Genomic DNA, 24,292 nt, shown 5'->3' on the forward strand with positions numbered 1-24,292 from the left:
ACTAAGTACTACAGAAACAAGTATAAATGAGCATAATGGAGAGTATTTCCAGACATTTTAGGAGTTACCTGGCATGATCAAGCTTGGGTGAAGTTAGTCAGAGGAGACTTGTAGCTTCTTAGAAGATGGTCACTGCAAATTTAATTGAATATGTGAATATATTTACCTAGAGAGTCCGGGGAAAATTTTACAAAGGATTGAAATGATTACAGAAAACCCCACCAAGTCATATTCCAGAGAACACCACAGACACAAATGAAAAAAAAAAATCACATGGCAAATGTGTGAGAAGGACTTGAGTAGAGAGACTGAGGAAGCTAAACAGATGATTTGTAGAAATACACCTGAATGCCAAGCTGAGGAATTGGATCTGATCAAATTTGTAACAGGGAGCCTCAGAGGTTCTTAAAAATGGAAATGGCATATGAAATCATCAAGGAAGATTAATCTTCCCACTATATACAAACTAATAGAGAAAAGTTAGTGGCAGGGCTCAGGTCAGGGCTGTAGCTGTGGAAATGTGGTGAAGATCAACTTGTGGGATGGATGGAACCAACCAGCAGGGCTTAACCTGGGTTTGGACAGGAACAGCCAACATTCACCAGTTGCTTTCTATGTGCTGGTCACAGGGCTGAGGGCTTGTCATGTGACTTAGAACTATATGAGAAGAAATTAAATAACTTGCTTCAGATCATACAACACGATTGAGGACCTGGAATTTGAATGGATCGCTGGCTCCAAAGGACTTCACTGCTATGCTAGACTGCATCTCTGAAGTCAAACAGTAAGGGGGAAAATTACCCTAGTGCTGTAGCTGAGAGTTTGCCCTTCAGGTTCAGACTCCCTGGGATTTCACTCTGTCTTATGACACTAGCTATCCACTCCTGGATAGTCCACTGAAAATTCCACCCCTCCTTTTCCTTGTCTTTAAAACTGGAAATAAATAGGGGCGCCTGGGTGGCTCTGTCGGTTAAGTGTCTGGCTTCAGGTCAGGTCATGATCTCAGGGTCCTCGGATCAAGCCCCACATCAGGCTTCCTGCTCAGTGGAGAGCCTGCTTCTCCCTTTCCCTCTGCTCCTCCCCCTACTCGTGCTCCCTTTCCCTCTCCCCCTCTCTCTCTCTTCTCCTTCTCTTGCTCTCAAATAAATAAAATCTTTTTTTAAATGGGGATAAATAGTACTTGTGTCAAGGACTGCTATAAAGCAGAAATGTGTTATAGTATGTAAACTACTCGTCCCCGTGCCTGACACATAGTGAGTGTTCAGTAAATGTTAACTACCAATAAAATTGTTGTTATCATCCTATGTCTTGGATCCTGGCAAAATAGTGCTATAATTGCCAGAATAATAAAAAAGGGGAAATTTGGTTTAAGGTTATTTTCCTCTCACAAGTCCTTTGCTCTTGAGTTATAGAAGATTTAGGGATCAGTAGAATCACACTAAGGGAATTGATGAGAAATGTAGAGAAGTCCCTAAGAGAAGAAAATGCCAGTCTTACAGATCACTGAAGAAAATCATGCTAGAAGTGAGGGAAAGGGAGGGAGGCTAAAACTTTGGTTAGTGTAGAGTCTCTTGGGTTGTAGGCAGGGAGGAATGGGATTGCCATTTTATTAACTTATAGATGAGCATGAATCTAACTTCCCTTTTGGTTTCCTCTTTTTCATCCTCACTATTAATAGACTATGTATATACTGAGAAGTAATCCATGCTACAATGCTTCCTCAGAACTGTATGCACTGAAAATGCAGCTATCAGGGGAGACTTTAAAAGGCCATTGCTTTAAGAAAAATACAAAAAGCAATAACATGACAAGTGACTGTCATTGTTCATAGATCAGAGGGCTGCTAGTCCTCTGAAGTCCTTTTCTTCCTAAAGAAAGCTCCAAGAGGTCTTTGTGCCCCACATGTAATGACTACTTAGGAGCTGAGTCAAACAAGGGCTCTTATTTTAGTTTTCTAAATACCAAGTCTGGGCAGGCCTGTGTTTTCACTACGTGGGTGGGGTACGTGGTTAAGCTAATTCACCTCACAGGGTACCATGGCTCAGTTAATTCTCTCAAATGACCAGAGACAGCTTAAGTGGGGAGCTAAGCTACTTCCCACTGAGCATAACAGGAAGTAGGGATTTGACATTCTACCTTCCCAGTTCCTTCTGTATTCTGGCATGGCTAAGTGATACTGAGAAAAGACAGAGTAATCATTGGTAATATTAGTGCTCTCAAAGTCATTCATTTGCAAACATTTATTGACAATGGTGAGTATATGTATAGAATACAATATCAGGTACGTAGTAGAAAGTTATATGTTGTTGACTATGAGCCAGGGTTTGGACTGCCCATTTGCCAATATACAACATTTAATTGGATGAGCCTGGTGATGGGTATTGAGGGGGGCATGGATTGCATGGAGCACTGGGTGTTATACGCAAACTATGAGTCATAGAACACTACATCAAAAATTAATGATGTACTGTATGGTGACTAATATAACACAATCAAAAAATAATTGCATTTCTTTTTATCTTTAAGTAATCTCAGGCTCGAACTCACAACCCTGAGATCAAAAGTTGCATGCTGTATTGACTGAGCCCGCCAGGTACCCCTTAATGGCATTTCTTTCTCTCTCTCTCTTTTTTTTTTTTAAGATTTTATTTATTTATTTGACAGAGATCACAAGTAGGCAGGGGCGGGGGGGGGGGGGTGGAGCAGGGTCCCTGCTGAGCAGAGAGTCGAATGTGGGACTCGATCCCAGGACCCTGAGATCATGACCTGAGCCTAAGGCAGAGGCTTAACACACTGAGCCACCGAGGTGCCCCCTTAACTGCATTTCTTTAAGCAAAATTCAGCTCTATCTATAGATAAGAAAGATTAGGTACAATATAGATTGGGTGCATTTTCTCACTTTTGAGAAGATGTGAAGAAATCCCAGCTTCAGTCTAGCCATGGCAAAGTGATGGCGATTATGCAGCAGTGACTGGTGTCTGTGAGCTCCTGTTAAGTGGTTGTTACAGAATTTGAAAGGGCAAGGCATATTTCAGGTACTAGTCCTCAACCATCTCCATCAAGCCGTCACCATGGAAACAGAAAACTTAAAGACTTCCTTACCATCATTTTGGAAGGGAAATGTCTATTTCTGGCTGATAGTTGGCCTCCCTAAAGTAGAGTTTATGAAGAGTTTCTTATTGTCTACTATGTAGTGAGAAATTTAGCACAAAACAGGGAGCAACATTGTGGGGCAAAATGATTAGCAATCACAAAAAGGAAAAAACCCACTTTGATGAGCACAGAGCTAGGTCCTACAGGTCAGCAATGACCTGAAAATAATTTAGGTACTCTAGAAGTAACTTATCTTCATGTTCTGTGGCCTGCCTCTCTCTAGCTTGCAGCTGAATAGTTTCTTGCCCTAACTATTCTCATAAAGTTACAGAGCAATCACCACTTTGAGATCAGATCTCCTGTGAACACTCAAGTCATAAACTCAATATCAGTTACCAAAGATCATCTGGCTAAGCATTTTTTTTTTACCTGCTACATCCTTAAGGGTAAATAAGACCTAGCACCTCTTGATAGGTTTCCATTTTTGTCTCTACAGCTATGCCAATTAAATAGCTTTTTTTGAGAATCTAATTTTGTTTTCAAGAAAGATGAAGAATTTAGTGTTTCATACAGCCTATGTTAATACTAATTCTGAAGCAAAGTGGAACCCATGGAAAAGAAGAATTTATTTCGGTCTATTTTACCACTTGAAACATTAATTCCATAAGGAAAATACTTTATTAAATTCTGCTGGTATTTAAAGCTAATGAAATGCATTTGCTCGGTTCTTTTAAACCACATTGAACTTTTTTCTTTGGATGCTTCCAAAATTGCATTGGAATTTATCAAATTTTAAAATGCGTGTTCTTAGATACCACAATTTCCCCTCAAGGAATTTCTTCCAGAAAAATATTCCCATTAAATGAAAGACCATTCTGAACTTGAAGCTGCTCAGCCCGGTTTCTGTCCTTGGCTCCAAGAATGCCAGACAAGAGACTGGCTGATTCTCTTCTGAAAAAATTTAACAGCACAAGAGAAATGATTTTTGGAGGCCCTACAACAAAGCGGGTGGATTCCTGCTTCATGACCCCAAAGTAAAGCCCACCAAGGACAAGCCCCATTTGAGTACACAGAACTAACAACTACCTATTATGTGAAAGTCACTTGACATTTGAGGAATGTCTCTATCATGAAAGGTAGACACCAAAACAAAGGAATTTTTGGAAAGTAGAGACAATGCAGGAAGATAAATTATATCCGTGAAACATGAATAAACAACAGTGAAGTACTATATTAAAAAGGAGTGATCCGAGAATAAAGGGAGCTCTTGGAAATGAAAAATACGATTGCTGAAATAAGATATTCATACAAACATCGGAAGACAAAGACAAGGGAATTTCCCAGAAGGTAGATCTAAGAGATGACATAGAAACGGAATAAAAGAGAAAGTAACAGTCCAGGAAGCTCAAGATTTCTTGAAAAATGGAGAGACAGAGATACAGAAGAGAGAACAGACTACATCAGATTCCCTATAGCAAACCCACTTCACCTCCTATAGTGCAAATAAAGAGACTTTTACCAAGTGACTACTTAAAGAACGGTGAGCAGGAAGGATCAGGGAGCACATAAAGGTGGTGAGTGTCCGGAGACTAGTCTCGGTGAGAAACTTTGAGTCCCAGGGCAGAAGAGGCTATAACATGCTGTAAATGGAAGCCAGTGACAACCCGAGCCCAGGAGGAAGGGCCTCCAGGGGGAGATACGGCTACTGTCCAAGAGATGTGATTCTTCATAAGGGATACAGCAGAGAAGAAATACTCTGACTTCTCTCTCTTCCTGTGATCTGATCTCACGCTGGCCAACCCTAGCCAGAAACCAGCTAACAGAACTATACTGCACAGGAACCATTCAGGGCAGGGCAGGGCTAGCGAGTGGAGAGAAATACATTGGTAAAGAATAATACAACATTATTTTCCCATCTGAAAAACAGCTGGTGTCCATCCCGGGGTATCTACAAAACAAAATAAAACAGCGCCCTACATAAGGCACAGCACAATGAAATTTCAGAACACCATTAACAAAGAGGAGATCCTAAAAGCTTCCGGAGAGGAAAAAACAGATCATATATAAAGGATCAGAAAAGACAATGGCATTGGATAAATGAACAGCAACACTGAATGTTATATGACAAGGAGTAATGTCTTCATGTTTCTGAGGAAACATTCTTTCCAAGCCAAATTGTCAATCGAGTGCAAGGTGGAAAAAAGACATTTGCAAACATGCAACGTCTCAAAAAATATACCTTCTATACACAATTTCTTAGGAAGCTATTATAAAACAATGGAGTAAACAAAGAAAGAAACACAAACGGAAGACTCTGGGTTGAGGGAACTTGATATATGCACAGCCAAGAAGGGAATGTAAATCCTAGGCTGACAGCTGTGCAGAAATCCTAGAACATATCTTGTTTAAACAGAGCAGGAGGAAAGAAGCCTCCATTAAGATGTCTTTAAGGGAAAAAAAATCACTGATCCTTTTCAGAGAGTTTTAACAATTCTTTGGAGGGTTTGGGAAAGGCAATGAAAATGAAGCAAATGACTGCTAAAGAAAATCAGCCTTCTAAAGCTATTTGATTTCTTAATTTGTGTTTACGTATTGCTTTCATACAACATTAACTTTAAAAGACTCTCACAAGAATGCAAAGCATAGGTACAAAGATATCATTATATCACTGTATGTTATATCACAAATTGGAAATAACCTAAATGTCCATCAGCAGGACAATAATTGAATTATGGTATAGCCAAATGATAGCATACCACTTATCCTTTAAAAAGGAGAGGGGCGCCTGCATGGTGTAGTTGGTCAAGTGTCCAACTCTTGGGGTTTTAGCTCAGGTCATGATCTCAGGGTTGTGAGAGAGAGCCCCACATCCAGTTCTACAGGCAGCTCTGAGTCTGCTTGCAATTCTTTCTCTCCCTCTGCCCCTTCCCCCCAACCCTGCTCGCATGCTCTCTCTCCCTCTCCCTAAAATAAAATAAAATCTTAAAAAAAAAAAAAAAAAGGAGAGAGAATCAGATGTATACTGAGTGAGTCTTAGGAATTTGTTTGGGGTAGGGGGAACAGGTTTTAAAACTTGTACCCATAATATGGAATTATTTTTAAAGTAAAAAATTTTTATAAGGGGGTGCCTGGGTGGCTCAGTCAGTTAAGCTGCTGCATTCAGCTCAAGTCATGATCCCAGGGTCCTGGGATCCATCCCTGCATCCATCCAGCTAGTTGCTCAGTGGGGAGCCTGCTTCTCCCCTGCCTGCCACTCCCCCTGCTTGTGCTTGCTCTCTCCCTCTCTCTGTGTCAATAAATAAATAAGAATCTTTAAAAAAAATTCTTTTAAGTATATATTACCTTATATGTAGAAAAACAAAAGATTGGGGAAGTGTGGATTTTTACTTTCTAATTAAATTTTTTTTTAATTTTTAATTTTTTAAATTACTTTTCAGTGTACTAGAATTCGTTGTTTATGCACCACACCCAGTGCTCCATGCAATACGTGCCCTCCACAATACCCACCACCAGGCTGGCCCAACTTCCCATCCCCCGCCCCTTCAAAACCCTCAGATTGTTTTTCAGGGTCCATAGTCTCTCATGGTTCATCTCTCCCTCCAATTTCCCTCAACTCCCTTCTCCTCTCCATCTCCCCATGTCCTCCGTGTTATTTCTTATGCTCCACAAATAAGTGAAACCATCTCTCTGCCTGGCTTATTTCACTCAGCATAATCTCTTCCAGTCCCGTCCATGTTGATACAAAAGTTGGGTATTCACCCTTTCTGATGGAGGTATAATACTCCATCGTGTATATGGACCACATCTTCCTTACCCATTCGTCCGTTGAAGGGCATCTTGGTTCTTTCCACAGTTTGGTGACCGTGGCCATTGCTGCTATAAACATTGGGGTACAGATGGCCCTTCTTTTTACTACATCTGTATCTTTGGGGTAAATACCCAGCAGTACAATTGCAGGGTCATAGGGAAGCTCTATTTTTAATTTCTTAAGAAATCTCCACATTGTTCTCTAAATTGGCTGCATCAACTTGCATTTCCACCAACAGTGTAAGAGGGTTCCCCTTTCTTCACATCTTCTCCAACACATGTTTCCTGTCATGCTAATTTTGGCCATTCTAACTGGTGGAAGGTGGTATCTCAATGTGGTTTTAATTTGAGTCTCCCTGATGGCTAGTGATGATGAACCTTTTTTCATGTGTCTGTTAGCCATTTGTATATCTTCATTGGATAAATGTCTGTTCATGTCTTCTGCCCATTTTTTGACATGATTATCTGTTTTGTGTGTGTTGAGTTTGAGAACTTCTTTATAGATCCTGGATATCAGCCTTTTGTCTGTACTGTCATTTGCAAATATCTTCTCCTATTCTGTGGGTTAGCCTCTTTGTTTTGTTGACTGTTTCCTTTGCTGTGCGTCTAATTAAACTTTTTTGTATTGAGTTGTTTTAATCAGGATGGACTTTGTGTACTCAGAAAAATCAACACATGAATTTCCAATAAGATTACTTTGGGGCTTAGAAATAAATTTTTCCATACCTTCACTTAACAATATTCATTCATCAAACTATTGTGTTTGGTATTGGAGAGACAGAGATAAATAAAATATATTTTCTGCCTTCAGTTTTATCACAGTCCAGTGGAAAGGTTTTTAAACTGCCCTGTGCTTCAGGGCTAGAATAAATGTTTGATCTGAGTTTCATTTTCAAAATATATTTTCAAAATATATTTTATATTTTATATTTTCAAAATATATATTAAAACATCTGGGGCGCCTTCGGCTCAGGTCATGATCTTGAGGTCCTGGGATTGAGTCCCGCATCGGGCTCTCTGCTCAGCAGGGAGCCTGCTTCCTCCTCTCTCTCTCTCTCTGCCTCTCTGCCTACTTGTGATTTCTGTCTGTCAAATAAATAAATAAAATCTTTAAAAAAAATCTGTAACAAAATCATTTAATATAAAAATTTTAATACATTGAAACCACCATTTCTTTTTTTTCTCCTTAAAGATTTATTTACTATTTTCTTTTAGAGAGAGAGAATGTGTGCATGAGAGCTGGGGAGGGAAAGACGGAGAGAAAGACTCCCTACTGAGTATCAGGAGCCCAACATGGGGCTCAATCCCATGACCCTGAGATCATGACCTGAGTTGAAATCAAGAGTCAGATGCTTAACCCACTGAGCCACCCAGATGCCCCAAGGGACCACACTTTGTTAATGTCTCCTGTCAGGTAAACTATCATTTTTGTCATATGTAAATTTTTCCTGTTACTTTAAAGCATATATTTGAATTTATTGTAAACATGTCATTACATAGAAAGGTTATAGCTTTACCTTGGTCTTTTTAAAATCCAGTGCGCATATGTCTGCTTCTAGAAAAATCTGCAGGTGACTGCGACCATAGCATAAGAGCTGAGCGCAATTAAATACACAGCAGAGTTCATCTGCCTGGTGTACACTTTTTTTTTTTTAAAGTAAACTACATCCAATGTGGGATTTGAACTCACATCCCAAGATCAAGAATTACATGCTTTACCAACTGAGCCAGCCAAGTGCCCACTGATGTACATTTTTATGTGCAATAATAAATAAATGGATAACATGTCAGGTAGCACTGGTAGAGTTTTGCAGGTTCTTAAATTTAGAGCTTTATACGTTTCCAGTACTTGACTTTTGTAATAAAAGATATGAACAGCTGCCTACTTTTGTGAACCAATTTTTAAAAGATTTTATTATGGACACTTTGAAGTAGACACAAAGTAAACAACAGAATAATGAACAACTTTATACTTATCACCCAGCTTCAACAATTACGAGCATTCTATCATTTTCGTGTTGTCCAAATCTCCTTCTGTTTCTCCACTTGATTATTCTTTCCAATAAACATTTCCTATCACTCCCATTTCAGGTTTCTGAATAATTTGCAATGTTTCTTGATGGAGATTCTGAATAATTTGCAATGTCTCCATTATGCAATGGAGAGAACGATTACCATTTGCAGGCACTTAGCTATGTTGATCAGCTTTGTTTCTCAATATTATCCAATCTAGGGGCGCCGGGTGGCTCAGTGGTTTAAGCCTCTGCCTTCAGCACAGGTCATGATCCCAGGGTCCTGGGAATGAGGCCCGCATCGGGCTCTCTGCTCAGCAGGGATCCTGCTTCCCCCTCTCTCTCTGCCTTCCTTTCTGCCTACTTGTGATCTCTCTCTCTCTGTCAAATAAAAAAATAAATAAAATCTTCAAAAAATACATTATCCAATCTAAACAAAATACAGAAAAATTTTGGATACCGAAGCTTACACAAATCTGCACTTATCATTTACAAGTCCTAATTTCAAACTTTCGTGTTCACCAGAATAACCTGATTTTGAGATTTTTTTCTTTTCTTTTTTTTTTTAAGATTTTTTTTTTATTTATTTATTTGACAGAGAGAGAGATCACAAGTAGGCAGAGAGGCAGGCAGAGAGAGAGGAGGAAGCAGGCTCCCTGCGGAGCAGAGAGCCCGATGCGGGCTCGATCCCAGGACCCTGAGATCATGACCTGAGCCGAGGGCAGCGGCTTAATCCACTGAGCCACCCAGGCGCCCTTGAGATTTTTTTCTTACATTAAGAAAACTTCGGTTAAAACTAATAAACATGCTTTAAAGACTTCAAACGTCGGGGGCACCTGGTGACTCAGTTGGTGAAGCAGCTGACTCTTGGTTTTGGTTCAGGTCATGATCTCAGGGTTCTGGGATCGAGCCCTTGCGTTGGGCTCTGCACATACTGTGGAGTGTGCTTGAGATTCTCTCTCTGTCTCTCTCCCTTTGCCCCTCCCCCTGCTCATGCTCTCTAAATGAATAAACAAATAAATAGAATCTTTTTTCAAAAACCTTCAAAAACTGTACGTAGTGTGGATTAAAAAAAAGAGCATCTTCCTTCCCCTTCCTACCTAGTTCCTCTTTTCAGTGGCCAATTTCTTTGTTTTTTTAATATTTTATTTCTTTTTTCAAAAATTATTTTTATCAACACATAATGTGTTATTTGTCCCAGGGGTACAGGTCTGTGGATCATCAGGTTCACACAGTTCACAGCACTCACCAGAGCACATGCCCTCCGCAAGGTCCACAGCCCAGCCACCCTATGCACCCCCCAACCCCCCAGCAACCCTCAGTTTGTTTTGTGAGATTAAGAGTCTCTTACGGTTTGTCTCCCTCCTGATCCCATCTTGTTTCATTTTTTTCCCTCCCTACCCCCCACAACTCCCCACCCTGCCTCTCAAATTCCTTGCATCAGATCATATGATAATTATCTTTCTCTGATTGACTTCTTTTGCTCAGCACAATACCCTCTAGTTCCATCCACGTTCAGCGACCAATTTCTTGAGACAATTTGCAGAAATACTCTCTGCATGCACATACGAGCATGTACATAACTATAGTCCTTAAAAAACCGTGGTGGCAGTGTACACTGTTTTCTAGCATGCTTTTGTTCATGACTATATCTTCTAGTGCATGGATCAGATCAAAGAGTTTCTGAAAAGGCACAGAAACTGCTGGTATAGGGGAACTGTATCTCTAATAGCACAACATCAGTGAACACAGAGAAGAGGGAGCCAATATCTTGCTTTTGGAAAGTAGAAAAGCCATAGGATATTTGAGCTGAATCTTCATGGAAACACCTACGTGGCAGAAAAGTAGAAGATTGTTTTAAGTGATGACACGTACCAATTCCAGACCTGATTTATTTGGTTTTCCTTTTTTCCTTTCTTCATGGCATTTGGCAGGTGCAAAATATCTAGAGCAGTTGCTCGTTTGTCAAAAGTCATCCCTACTAGGGTGAAAGAATATTAGAATATGAATCCAAAGACTTGGGTTCTAGGGGCGCCTGGGTGGCTCAGCGGGTTAAAGCCTCTGCCTTTGGCTCAGGTCATGATCCCAGGGTCCTGGGATCAAGCCCTGCATCAGGCTCTCTGCTCAGCAGGGAGCCTGCTTCCTCCTCTCTCTCTCTCTGCCTGCCTCTCTGCCTACCTGTGATCTCTGTCTGTCAAATAAATAAATAAAATCTTAAAAAAAAAAAAAAAGACTGGGGTTCTAGTTTTAGGAAAGTCATGTGACCTTTTTAGTTTCCTCATTTGTATAATGGTGATACCATGTACTTATGTTTCTCACCAGGTTTTTGAGACTAGCTGCTGAACTCAAGTACTATCCTATGGGAAAGCAAATTGTCTTTGGGGTCTAAGGGACATAGGTTTGAAGTCACTGTTCTGCTGCTGTGAATGGTACAGTTGCTAAATCATTCAGTCCATTCACAGGAAATTATTGAGTATCTGCCATACTCACAGTGCAGACACTGTCCTAGGCATGAAGATAGAAGGGTGAAGAAGACAGATAGGAACTTAAATTGTTTTCTCAGCAGTATGGGCTGGCACTGTCCTAAAACCAAGAAGTAGTGGTAAATCCTTAGGCAGTCTCATTTGCTTGCACAGCTACAAATTACATCTATATGCTGAAAATCCCCAAATTTATACCTCCTGGCCTGACCTCTCTGAACTTGAGTCTTACATAGACAACTGCCTTTTCAATGACTCCTTTTCAATAAGTCACAAGAAACTCAAACATCATACTTCCAAACCTAGACTGATTTCAGGCTCCCAAGGCTATCCCTCCCTCCTCTCTTCCCCATTTTTGCAAACAGACCACCAACCACCAAGGGGGTCAAGCCAGAGATCTGGGGGACATCCCTGACAGCTTCTCTCTCTTACCTCCCACAACCTGCAAGACAAATTAGTTCCACCTAGATCTTGAATCCATCCACTGTCTTTCTCTCTGTAATCCCCCTTGCTTTTTTTTTTTCCCCCTCTAAGATTTTATTTATTTATTTGAGAGAGAGGGAGAGAGAGCGTGCATGAGCGGGGGTGGGGAGAGCAGAGGGGAAAGGAGAAGCAGACTCCCGACTTAGCAGGGAGACCCATGTGGGGCTCAATCCCAGGACCCTGAGATCATGACCTGAACTGAAGGCAGAGGCTTAGCCAACTGAGCCACCCAAGTGCCCCATCCCCCTTGGTTCTTTGCAATAGACTCCTCAGCATTTTCCTTGCTACTTCCTGCTCCCCAACAAGTCATTGGCCACAGTGGCCAGAGGAGATTCCCAGCGCGAAAGCAAAGGCAATGGTAGTGATAACAAACACAAAACAAATTAAAAACTGAAAATATAAGAATTCTCTCATTCCCACATCTTTCTAGGAAGAATTCCACGCTCCCAATCACACACCCCCCCCCCCCCCGCTCCCCGCCCCCCCCCCCCCAGCCTGGGGCTTCTGTTGTGCCGATCAGGATAAATGGGTTGAGGTGCAGATTTCAGTCTGAAAGCATAGATGGGCTTACATTAACAAGGGCAGGAAATGTAATCTTGAAGAGGAGAGAAGGAAGCCAATAAAAGAAGAGCCAAGTCCAGATCTGGCCTACTTTTTTGGGGTAATATTCAGAGAGAGGAGAGACTGGAGAGTGTTGCTGTGCTGTACTGAGTAGAACTTAGATAGATCAAGATTTTTTTTTATCATGTTTACTGAGACTCATACACAGAAATTTCCATTTTGTGCTTATTTCATAGACTTCAGTAAATATTAGACTGCTTTTCATTTTTATGTTCACTATCTGTTGTTTCCTTTAAATGAGATCTTATGTGGATATGGGCAATGAGTGGGCTCAGCTTTATTTAAAATACACCATAGCACTTCAGATAAAAATCTAAAACCTTTGGGGCGCCTGGGTGGCTCAGTGGGTTAAGCCGCTGCCTTCGGCTCAGGTCATGATCTCGGGGTCCTGGGATCGAGTCCCGCATCAGGCTCTCTGCTCAGCAGGGAGCCTGCTTCCCCCTCTCTCTCTCTGCCTGCCTCTCTATCTGCTTGTGATCTCTCTCTGTCAAATAAATAAATACAATCTTTTTTTTTTAAAGATTGTATTTATTTATTTGACAGAGAGAGATCACAAGTAGGGAGAGAGGCAGGCAGAGAGAGAGAGAGAGGAGGAAGCAGGCTCCCCGCCGAGCAGAGAGCCCGATGCGGGACTCGATCCCAGGACCCCGAGATCATGACCTGAGCTGAAGGCAGCAGCTTAAACCACTGAGCCACCCAGGCGCCCCTAAATACAATCTTTTAAGAAAAAAATCTAAAACCCTTACCAGGGCCTAAAAATCTCTAAATCATTTAGCCTCTATTTACCTCTCCAGTCTTCTCTCTGAACTCATCTCCCCTTTACTGACACTGGTCTTCTTTTGGTTCCTCAAGCACACAGAGCCTTTTCCTTCCTTAGTCTCTACCAGCTATTCCTTGTTTGGAATTCTCTTTCCATGGATGACTCATTCTTCCCTTTTTGGTCTCATCTAAAATGTCACCTTTTCAGAAAGTGCTTTCCACCTAGCTTAGCTAGATTTCCACTGTTGTCGTTGTTCATGGCACTCTATGGTTTCCTTTGTAGAACTTCTGCAGGTGGTAATTTATTCACATGTGTGGTTATGTGTATGGGCGCACATGCCTGTTTTGCTCATCGTCTGTCTCCTGCAGATTTAAATCCAAGAAGACAGTGAGCTTGTGGGTTTGCTCATTGCTCTAGAGCCAGTGCCTCACAGTGCTCTGCACAGAGAAGGCTGCCAATGACTATTCGTTGAGTGAACAAACAAGCTCTTGTAGAGCTTAACATTGACAAGAAAATACAGATACTGAAGATAATGTGTTATGATGACTACAACCAGGAAGTATGGTGTTACTATGAACTTGAGGAAGCTAACTTAAGGGATACCTGGGTGGCTTAGTCGGTTCAGCATCTGCCTTTGGCTCGGGTCATGATCCCAGGGCCCTGGGATCTAGTTCCGCATTGGGCTCCCTGCTCAGCTGGGAGTCTGCTTCTCCCTCTGCCCCTCTCCCCACGCATGCTCTCTCTCTGCCCCTCAAAAATTAATAAATTTTAAAAAAAATCTTTTTGAAAAAAGGAAGCTAATTTAAGTGGGGAGCAAGACAATCCAAGCTTTCCTGATCTAGGAACAGACTGGACTAGGAATTGGACTAGTAGTGAGAGTGAGGAGTGTTTCAGGCAGAGGAAATAATGTGTGAAGGCCTCAGGACGAGAGTGTGAAGTATTTGAGGGAAACCAGAGAAGACAGTATGCCTGGAGCCTAGAGAGGAAGAGGTAGGCCCATGGAATGTGTGGTAAGCCTTCGGACTGGGAGCTTTATCCCAAGAGAAATGGAAAGCTTCAGAGAGTAGAGCAAGGTAATTAAGTTTGTAGTTTTAAAGGACTACTCCTCTAGATGTGTGGGGAATGGATTACAGGTGAGGAACGGGGAGCCCGGAGAAGTAGGCTGGGGCAAAGATGATCTAGGATGACTGGCTAGGTAAGTGTAAGAGTGAGACCAGAGAAGATAGAGGCATGGCTAGAAGAGGGGGTGAGTTTGGAGAAGAGTGGTGGATTCACAAAATATTTAGAAGCTAGGGTCGTTAAGATATGGTGAGTCATTGGACTTGCCATAATGGAGCGTGAGAACCACAGTGACTTCCCTGGTTTTGTTTTAGGCTGCTGAGTAGAGAGTGGCACCAGTTATTCAGATGAGGGAAAACTGGAGGAGGAGCCAGTTGTTGTATGTGGATGAGTGGAGGGAAGATGACGATCCACCTGCGGACGGGGTTTGAGGCACCCGTGAGGGACACAAGGTGAGATGCCCAGCAGGCAGTTAAATAGAGGGCAGTGTGGTGGTCAGTGGAATTCTGCATACAAATGGGCCATCGTTCTGGGGAGTGAGTGGAGTCAAAGGCTTGGGATAGAGTCCTGAGGTCCCTTACCATTTAAGGGTCAGAGTGGGAAGAAGCCAGGAAAAATGACCAAGGAGTAGAGTGGGGAGAATAACACCAGAATGTGTGATGCTGTGGAAAGCCTTCATGAAATGTTCTGAGACAGGGACACGTGGGTGGCTCAGTCAGTTAAGCGTCTGCCTTCGGCTTAGGTCATAATGCTACAATCCTGGGATCGAGTTCTGCATCAGACTCCTTGCTCTGCGGAGAGCCTGCTTCTCCCTCTGCCTGCACTCCCCCTGCTTGTGCTCTCTCTCTCTCTCTCTCTCTGACAAATAAATACATGAATAAAATCTTGAAAAAAAAAAAAGAAATGGTCATAACAAAAGTCTCTGTGAAGTAGCAGTCAGATTTTGAGGAAGAATATCAGTCAGCAATTTAAATTCTGATAATTCTGCTCTTTCATTAGGAAATTGTATACAGTAGTCCCCTCTTATCCAAGGGGGATACATTCCAAGACCCCCAGGGGATGACTAAAATTGCAGATAGTATCAAACCTTATGTACACCGTGCCTTTTCCTATACACACATACTTATGATAAAGTTTAATTTATAAATTAGGCACAGTAAGAGAGAAACGATAACTCATAATAAAATAGAAAAACATCCTGCAGTAAAAGTTACGTGAATGTGGTCTCTCTCAAAATATACTTACTCACACTTCTCGTGATGATGTGAAATGAAAAGCCTACAAGAGGAGATGAAGTGACATGTCGTAGGCATTGTGACATAGTTAGCTAATAGTGACCTCTAAGTATTTGCCGGAAGTGGGATCATCTGCTTTCAGACTGAGGTTGACTGTTGGTAACTGAAACCATGGAAAGCAAAAACGTGGATAAGCGGGGCTATTGTACCAGCATTTCTTGGGGAAGAGAATACCTCCTCAAATCCCATCTTAAAAATGACTGTTTTATTTTCATATTAGTATCTTACCCATCAGTGTTTGTTTATAATGCATAAATTTTTTTTTGTATTATTGCAGCTACAATGGATACATTTTAGTTTTTCCATTTTGAAGTGAAAGGAATTTATGACTTTGTAATTATCATTTTAGTGGCTGCATAATGTTCCATTAGGTGACATTTTAGAGAGTTACAAAAGGATATGTCTGACTTCACTAAAACTAAAGAAGAAAAAGAAAACTACAGGAAGATAAACTTTTTCTCAGAATCCACCCTCCTTTACCAAAACAAGCTCACTTTATTTAATTTTAATTTTTTTTTTCAGTAGGTACCACACCCTGTGTGGAGCCCAGCATACCATGCGGTCCAACATGGGGCTCAAACTCATGACCCTGAGATCAGGAGTTGGCTACTTAGACAACTGTGCCACGCAGGTACCCTAAAAAGATCATTTGAAAGAGTCAAGAAAACACAGAAGCAAATGAGCCTATCAGCAATGTTGCCTTCTGGAGTTTAAATACAGATAAACCAATTTCAATATGACGCTTTTTCAACTTCATACATAAATTGAATGATATCATAAGAACAGGGTTAAACCGGAGGGAGACATGTTTATTCTGTTGATCCTTGAAATACAATGACTTACTTCATAAACTGGGAAACTGAAGACCAGTATACCACCTTGATGTACCTTGTTCTGAATCTTCAACAACAGATCATGAAGTCAAGGGCAAGAGTAAATGATGCTTTTATGCATTGACATTAAATCTTAAAAACAAGGGCACCTGGCTGGCTTAGTAGAGTACACAATTTTTTTTAAAAATTTATCTGACAGAGAGAGAGCACAAGCAGGGGGAGGGGCAGAGGAAGAGGGAGAAGCAGACTCCCCAGCAAGCAGGGAGCCCAATGTGGGGCTCTATCCCAGGATGCTAGGATCACCATCCAAGATGAAGGCAGACACCCAACTGACTGAGCCACCCAGATGACTGGAGTATGCACTTTTGATCTCAAGGTTGAGTTCAGGGCCACACTGGGCGTGGATCCTACTTAAAAAAAATATATATATATATATATATATATTTTAAAGATTTTATTTATTTATTTGACAGAGATCACAAGTAGGCAGAAAGGCAGGCAGAGAGAAAGAGAGGGAGAGAGAGAGAGAGACAGGGGAGGAAGTAGGCTCCCCACTGAGCAGAGAGCCCAATGCAGGGCTCGATCCCAGGATCCTGGGATCATGACCTGAGCCAAAGGCAGAGTCTTTAACCCACTGAGCCACCCAGGCACCCCTAAAAAAAAAAAAAAAAAATCTTAAAAAAAAATAGACTGAAGAGTTCTAAGGTATCCAAGAACTGTACACACACACACAGATACATAAACATATGTGTGTGTGTGTGTGTGTGTGTATAGCTTTCTTTGATGACTTCACACCTTCAAAGTTTTGTTTACAAGCCATCACAAATATCCTTTAGTACAAAAGGGCTAAAATGGTTAATACCTGCTTTCATTTGTTTCAAGTTAACCCCTAAACTGATGAGTGAAGTAAGCTGAAAAAGAGGCATTTTCTGGAACTGTAGAGTTTTCTCTATAAGAAACATGACTAGAAGCAGAAGGTGAACTCGTGATTGATCCAAGGACACTTTAACTCTTTGATCTAATGAGATTATGTGTTGAATTCAGCACATTAGCTCAGGAAAGCAGAGTCTCTTGCTCCTACAAATAGCTCTCTGGCTTGGGGACATCAAAAGTAATTGATCAGGCACATCTGAAATAATATAACATTGTGTATCAACTATACTCCACATTTTTTTATTTAAAAAGAAAAATAAACGCACTGAGGATGGAGGGATTAATTACAAGGGTAAGCAAAAATATAATAATCTTGAACTCATCAGGAAAAGAAAAATTGATCAGGAAGCCCCAAATATGAGGGCTGCTGAACTCCCTCGGTTTAATTCAGTTAAGTTTGTATTGAGCTCCTGCTTTGTGCAGGACAAAAGTGTCAGATACAGTGTCCATGACATCTTTATTTAAAGGTTTATTTTATCTCTTACTCATCGTTTTAAGATGGGACCTCACTATCTGCGTGGATCTTGTCGGCAGTTTCCTGTGTGTTCTGTCTCATGAGCAGCTGTTTCCGTCTTACCACAGGTTGTTGGGAACCATAGTGATACAAGATTTATTCAGAGCACCAGCTGGCTTAAGACAGGTTCATGGGTTAAGGGCTTGGGGTCCTTTTTGTGATAAGGGAAGAGAGGAGGAATGAGTGATAAGGAGAGAGGTCGGCCTCTGAATCACAGGGAGGCTCTGGAATTACTGAGTGTCTTCTATGCACTATATTCTCATTTAAGCCTTGGTTAGTTATAATTATATGAAGGAGATGGTTCTGCATTTTACAGATAAGGAAACTGGCTAGTGATCTATCTATCTAAGGTTATGGATTAAGTGGTGGGTCTGGGATCTTCCAAGGCTTTCCTCCACAGTGCAGTGTCCCAGTAGAATTTCAGGTCCAGAGTGAATCATACTGTGCCCTTCACTTTCACATTTTTACAAGACGAAGTCTGTCTAGAATGTACATCTAATAACCTGTAAAAGAGGTCATGGGCAGGCAATTTGTAACCTGAGAAGTCAAGTCAATATTATAGTGTTGGGGGGGCGCCTGGGTGGCTCAGTGGATTAAGCCACTGCCTTCGGCTCAGGTCATGATGTCAGGGTCCTGGGAGCCTGCTTCCTCCTCTCTCTGCCTGCCTCTCTGTCTACTTGTAATCTCTCTCTCTCTCAAATAAAAAATAAATAATCAAATACAAATATATATATATTATAGTGTTGGGTCTAACTTTTGGGGGGGAGGTCTTGATAAGGAGCTCCTACGATTATTTTAGACTAGCGTATGCGTGTCTCCCTAAGTTCTTGTCCATACTACGAACACCTTTCCTCCATTAGACAAAAATATGAATTTATAGGAGCGCAATTCTGTCTGAAATAACGATGTATCAAATAAATCCCTTTGCAAACTATGGCACTTTACAAACTGGTAAGGTAGCACACATCTTTCCAAGGTATCGCGTAACTGTGAAGTAGCTGATTAAAATAAATTCTTGATGGCTGGAGATACAGGAAGCTAGCGATAGCACTTGGTAATTGGACTTGGTAACCACAATCTAAAACCGCATTCTAACCAGCAATTTTAATCTTTCTGAGATCTGCCTCTTTGTAGAGATTTAAACAAACAAACAAAAAGGGGTCGAGGTGTATGTAAAATGCCAATAAAATCAATTAAATTTCTCCTCTGGGCTCTGTCCAGACGTTGACGGAATTAGGACAGAACAAAAAGGGATGCACTTCCACACCCTCTGAGCTCTAAAACTGGGGTAAGAAATTAGTTATGGGGAAAAGACTTCAGACCGCTTTGGCACCGCTCTGGGTCGGGACATTCCCTTTGGCAATATTCCAGAGTCTGTGTCCCCAGGGCTCCCCCCAGTGGGAAGGGAGAGACGCGCGTGCCAGGCGCCCGTACGCGTACATTCACGTGTACACACACTTACACACGCGCGCGCACGCGCACACATTACACATACACACGGCCTGTTTCCTCCGCTCCCCTTTCCCCGGGGGGCGGGGTCTCTTTCTCTTTAAAGAACAGACGGTCTCGGCGCAAACCCAGGCTCTCTAAGGCCCCGGGGGCCCGAGACCCGAGCTGCTAGCAGCCAATGGGCGCGGTGGAGCGGCTCCAGCGCGGCTGACGCTACACCAATGGGCGTTCGCGGGGGGCGGGGGCAGCAGAGGAGACACTATTGTTGATGAGCAGGAGCGGCGGCGGCGTTGGTGGCGGCGGCTGCACCATCTCGTTGCTGCCGGCCGCGGCCCGGGCGCCCCCTGCTCCCCGGATTCCGGCTTCGTCACCCCGTCGCGGGGACCTTCCCTCCGGCCTCGAGAATCCAACCCCTGCAACCCAACAACAACAATCGCCCCCCCCCGTCTCGCCCAGTCACCGGGAAGGGGGGGGACCATGTCCCAGCGGGTGAGGCGCAATGGGTCCCCCACGCCGGCCGGCTCCCTCGGGGGCGGTGCGGTCGCCACGGCCGGGGGAGCCGGGAGCCGCCTTCAACCCATGAGGGCGACGGTTCCGTTCCAGCTGAAGCAGCAGCAGCAACATGGCAGCCCCACGCGGAGCAACGGCGGCGGCGGCGGCAACAACGGCGGCTGCTGTGGTGGCGCCTCAGGCCCCTCAGGCGGCGGCAGCGGCGGCGGCGGGGGCCTGCGCACCGCCTCGCGCAGCACGAGCCCCACGCGCGGCGGCGGGAATGCGGCCGCGCGCACTAGCCCCACAGTGGCCACGCAGACGGGCGCGTCCGCGACGTCCACGCGAGGCACCAGCCCCACGCGCGGCACCGCGCCCGGGGCTCGCGGGAGCCCCCCACGGCCACAGCCCCCACCGCCGCTGCTGGGCACCGTGTCGTCGCCTTGCTCGTCGCCCACCCACCTGTGGACTGGCGAGGTGAGCGCGGCCCCACCCCCAGCCCGCGTCCGGCACCGGAGAAGGTCCCCGGAGCAGAGCCGTAGTTCCCCGGAGAGGAGGAGCCCAAGCGCCCCGGTTTGCAAAGCAGGTACGTGCTGGGGACCGCGCGGCGAGGGGAAGGCGGCGGGAAGGGGTCCTGGGCGCGCGCTGCTTTCGCGCGGGACTGCGGCGCTACCGCGGAGCAGGGCGGCCGGGGGCGGGGCTGGGGGCGGTGCCCGGGTGGTGCGGTGCCGCCTTCGCGGGGCGAGCCCGGCGCGCTCCGCACCGCTCCCTGTTTGTCTCGTTCAGGGCTTTGCCGACCTTGCGCGGGTCGGGAATGGTGGTGCAGGTGGGGCCGCTAACCCTGTGGTTGCGCCGGGACGTGTTAATGATAAACCTGGGATTCTGCTGCGGACGCGTTACTGCTCGCCCTCCCTTGGGGGTGAGGCTGGGAGTGGTTTGTCACTTTGTTTAGGTGATAATGGTTAATGTTAGTATAGCACATGTCTGCCGCGAAGTATTTCTCTTTCGCAAAACAGTTTCAGATTGTAAAGATCGAATTCATTAGCATAGCAGATTTGGATCCCTGAAGACAGGGGAGTCTGGGAGCGTTGTGGGCATTTCCTGAGACGTAATAAGTGGGTAGCAAGAAACAAGGAATATTCCTTTGGACGGATTATGGGCTTTATCGTAGAGTCTGGGTGTTATCTCTGAAATACTGATACGGTTTAGATGTAAAACCATTTATTTGTTTTATTTTAAAAAACCCCACCGTTTGTCTTCCTTGTTATTATTTCAGCGACCAAAAAACCCTGTTGTCTTTCTGTGTACTTGGGAGCTTTCTTGGAAAAGGTTCTGAATGGAGCTGTTTGATTTCGCTGGCGTCATTCATAAAGAGTAACTAAAAAAGAAATTCAAATTGTGAAAGTGGAGAAATATTTGTCATCTGATTACCTCCGTTTTAGAATCTGTTGGAAAAAAAAAAAGAAATGGGTGGGTTTTAGCTTATGCAGTTATACTACAGACATGTAGCTTTGTTTTCCCATGCCAAGAGAATGTCTTAAGAATCTTTGAGGCAAAATTACTGGAAATTTCAGGAAACTTAGTACAGTACTTCCCAACCAAATAAAAGAGATTATTAAGTGGTTTCAAGGGTCCCTTCAAAAATGCAGGGAGCAGGATGAATCTTTCTTACTGTTATTTTATCAAAGAGTTTAGACAGTGGATACGTTTTTCAGAGAGATTGCCCTGGAAAGTGATCAATAGTGTTTCCTAATTAGAAAAAGACTGTTTTAAACTTTTCAAAAATGCAGGTTTTTTTCAACGTCAGTTGTTAAAAGTACTAGAATCTTCCTCCCCCTCAAATAATAGTTATCACTTTACTGAGCTCCTGCTGTATGTTTGGTGATTTACCTGCAAGACCTCATTTTAACTCTCAAGGTAGGTAGGTTTCAGAGATTAAGTAACAAGTGGTAAAGTTGATACTTGATTTCTGCTGGGTGATACTCCAAAACCATGTCTTTGACATCAAGAGGGTAGCTTCATGTTGTGTAGGATAGAACCTGGGTATATATAACACAGCAAAATTACACGTGCCTAGGTTTTGAAGCATCTCTTAGGTGTACCTGGTGAACACGATTACTTCAATTTGCCTTTAGCCGGCATAGTGTGGAAAGTGGAAGGGAAGAAGGAGGTGGTGACCCCAGTCTGACAACAAAATGTGGCTCCCCGCTCAACTGTGTGCCCCTTGAAGTAGAGCAGCAACCTGAGGAGAGCCTGGTTAAATTAAGTATTGGTAAAGAGTGGAGGAAGGTGTTCTTTTTTTCTGCTCTTTAGGACTCTTTTTTCTGGAGTCTCAGCCTCTTCATGTACTCCCTCTTCATGTTTCCCAAAGCTCTCTTGTCCCAGATCTGTCATTCCATTCATGCTGTAAAATTAACCCTTCTCAGAAGCTTCCCGTCTCCCCACCAAAACCAAAAAACACGAGCCAGAAAATAAAAACTTCTCCTCTAGCAGAGCACGCTGAACTAACTAGATGTGAAAGGAGTAGTGTCTGTCATTAAGTTACACTGAAGCGAATGTCTGATAGCTTCCTTCCCAGGAATGTCTTGTTTCACTCTAGTGAGTTTTTATGCAGAGTACAACTTTCAGATTTCAAGTCTTCATAACACAAACTAGATAATTTGCTATTTTCTTCAGACTGAATCTGGAAGGAAAGAAGAGGGGAAGAGAATCTTTTTAATCGCAGAGACTCCCTTTTTGATTAAAGGAGAATTATCACCAGTTTCCAGCCTTAGTGAAATGTACAAATCGTTACAGGTAGTGGGAAAGGGTCTGTAGTTTTATAAACCTCATATGACTCAAATTTCAGGGACCATCTAGATAAGGCTCCAACTTCAAGGTGTCTCTGATGCCCTAACCTTTTAGGGAATCCAGTATCTGAAAGCCTCTGAGTTGAAGGTGTCAGAGTCTTTAGGGGGGCATCCCCATTCTTCCAACATTCCTACCCGGTTGCTTTATTCTCCCAGCGTTAAAGATAATCGTTTGTTAATCCAGAACTTTCTTCTCTTGACTACTATAAAGTAATCCAAGCACCTATTCCTGACATATTTTAAACTTCTCACCTTCAGTGCCTGCCATCTCCATGGCAAACTGGTTTGCCATTAGGAACTGAGAAATGCTTAGAGAGGGTAATTAGGCAACAGTGTTAACTATAGATAAAATGAGGAAGAAAAAAATGAGGAAGAAGGTGAGGTTTGTTTTTGTGCTTTCCCTCCTTTTATCTTAATAAAATGTCAAATAGGCATATTACAAGTGGAGAGGTGGCATATTAGAGTAGGCTTTGGATAGACAGTCTGGGCTTAATATCAGTTTTCCACCACTTAGAAGCCATATGATATGGGGAAGTGAATAACTTTCTAACCCTTGACTTTCTTATCTGTGAAATAGGTGATGATGGAGGATATCTGCTTCATATGGTGGGAAGGATTAACTGAAAGGAAATTGAAAAATACTGAGCACAGTACCTCGGTATAAAAGTTAGATATTGTGTATCCTGTTAGTTTTGCTTCTAGTTTTAGTGGATGTAACATAAATTTGCCAGTGTAGGCTTAATTTTCATGGTTGTATGCAATTTCAGATTGGAGAGAATATTGCCTGTGGGCATCCAGAACTGTAGTTCAAGTGTGGTCTGTGCTTCATCTCTATCTGAATTACTTAGGGTCCTTGCTGCAAAGGCAGACCCTGAAAGGCCTCCACTGCAGGCCTCTGTGGTTTTGTTATGCGCCAAATTAGAACAGCAGACACTAGAAACCCCAAAGGAAAATAGTTTGAAAACTCATTGCAGAAAAGAACACTAGTGCAGTGTGTAAAAATTATTTTTGCAGTGTGGCTGATATGTACATAGCAATACGTGTTTTTACTAATTTTCTGCTTACTTGTATACATTACGTTATGTATGAATTTGGTTGTTTATTGGGGTAAGGGAGTGGCAAGAGCAGCAACAAGAGATGGACTTCTCTGGACTAATAATCAGGAGGCCGGTTGCCAGGACTTCATATCTTTGGCATCTTAGACTTCTGCTTTCCAGTACTTTGTGAAATATGCAGCTTTAGGAATTCAGTGTTTCTCCAACTTTTGGAGGATTGATGCTGACTTCATACCTTCAGGGGAATCCTTTTGGTTTGTTATGTCTGTGTTTTACAGTTTGAAGATGAGGCAAAGTGGAACCTTCCTATTAGTTCAACATCTTGTCTAGCAGAATTTACATTTGACTCAGTTCTGTAAGGGCACCTGGTTCGCTCAGTCAGTTAAATGTCTGCCTTCAGCTCAGGTCATGATCGCAGGGTTGTGAGATTGAGCCCTGTGTTGGACTCCGTTCTGGGTGTGGAGCCTGCTTAAGATTCTTCTCTCCCTTTCCCTCTGCTCCTCTCCACCCTCCTGTCTCTTAAAAAAAGGGCGGGGGAGGGGGAGGATACTAGTAGTGTT

At 43.1% G+C, this 24,292-nt stretch overlaps 1 protein-coding gene across 2 annotated transcripts in view; it reads left to right on the forward strand.

The window, feature by feature from the left end:
• Positions 1-18,696: 18,696 nt before the first annotated feature.
• Positions 18,697-24,292, forward strand: part of FAM117B (family with sequence similarity 117 member B) — a 74,771-nt gene continuing 69,175 nt past the window's right edge. The window contains exon 1 of one of the 2 annotated variants that reach the window (XM_046019196.1): positions 18,697-20,414. In XM_046019196.1, the coding sequence (XP_045875152.1) occupies positions 19,817-20,414 (598 nt within the window). In that variant the 5' untranslated portion in view covers positions 18,697-19,816. The remainder of the gene's footprint in view (positions 20,415-24,292) is intronic. The other variant, XM_046019194.1, reaches the window with a different exon arrangement.

This window comes from Meles meles, chromosome 9 (genome assembly GCF_922984935.1).
Source record: "Meles meles chromosome 9, mMelMel3.1 paternal haplotype, whole genome shotgun sequence".
NCBI lineage: Eukaryota > Metazoa > Chordata > Mammalia > Carnivora > Mustelidae > Meles > Meles meles.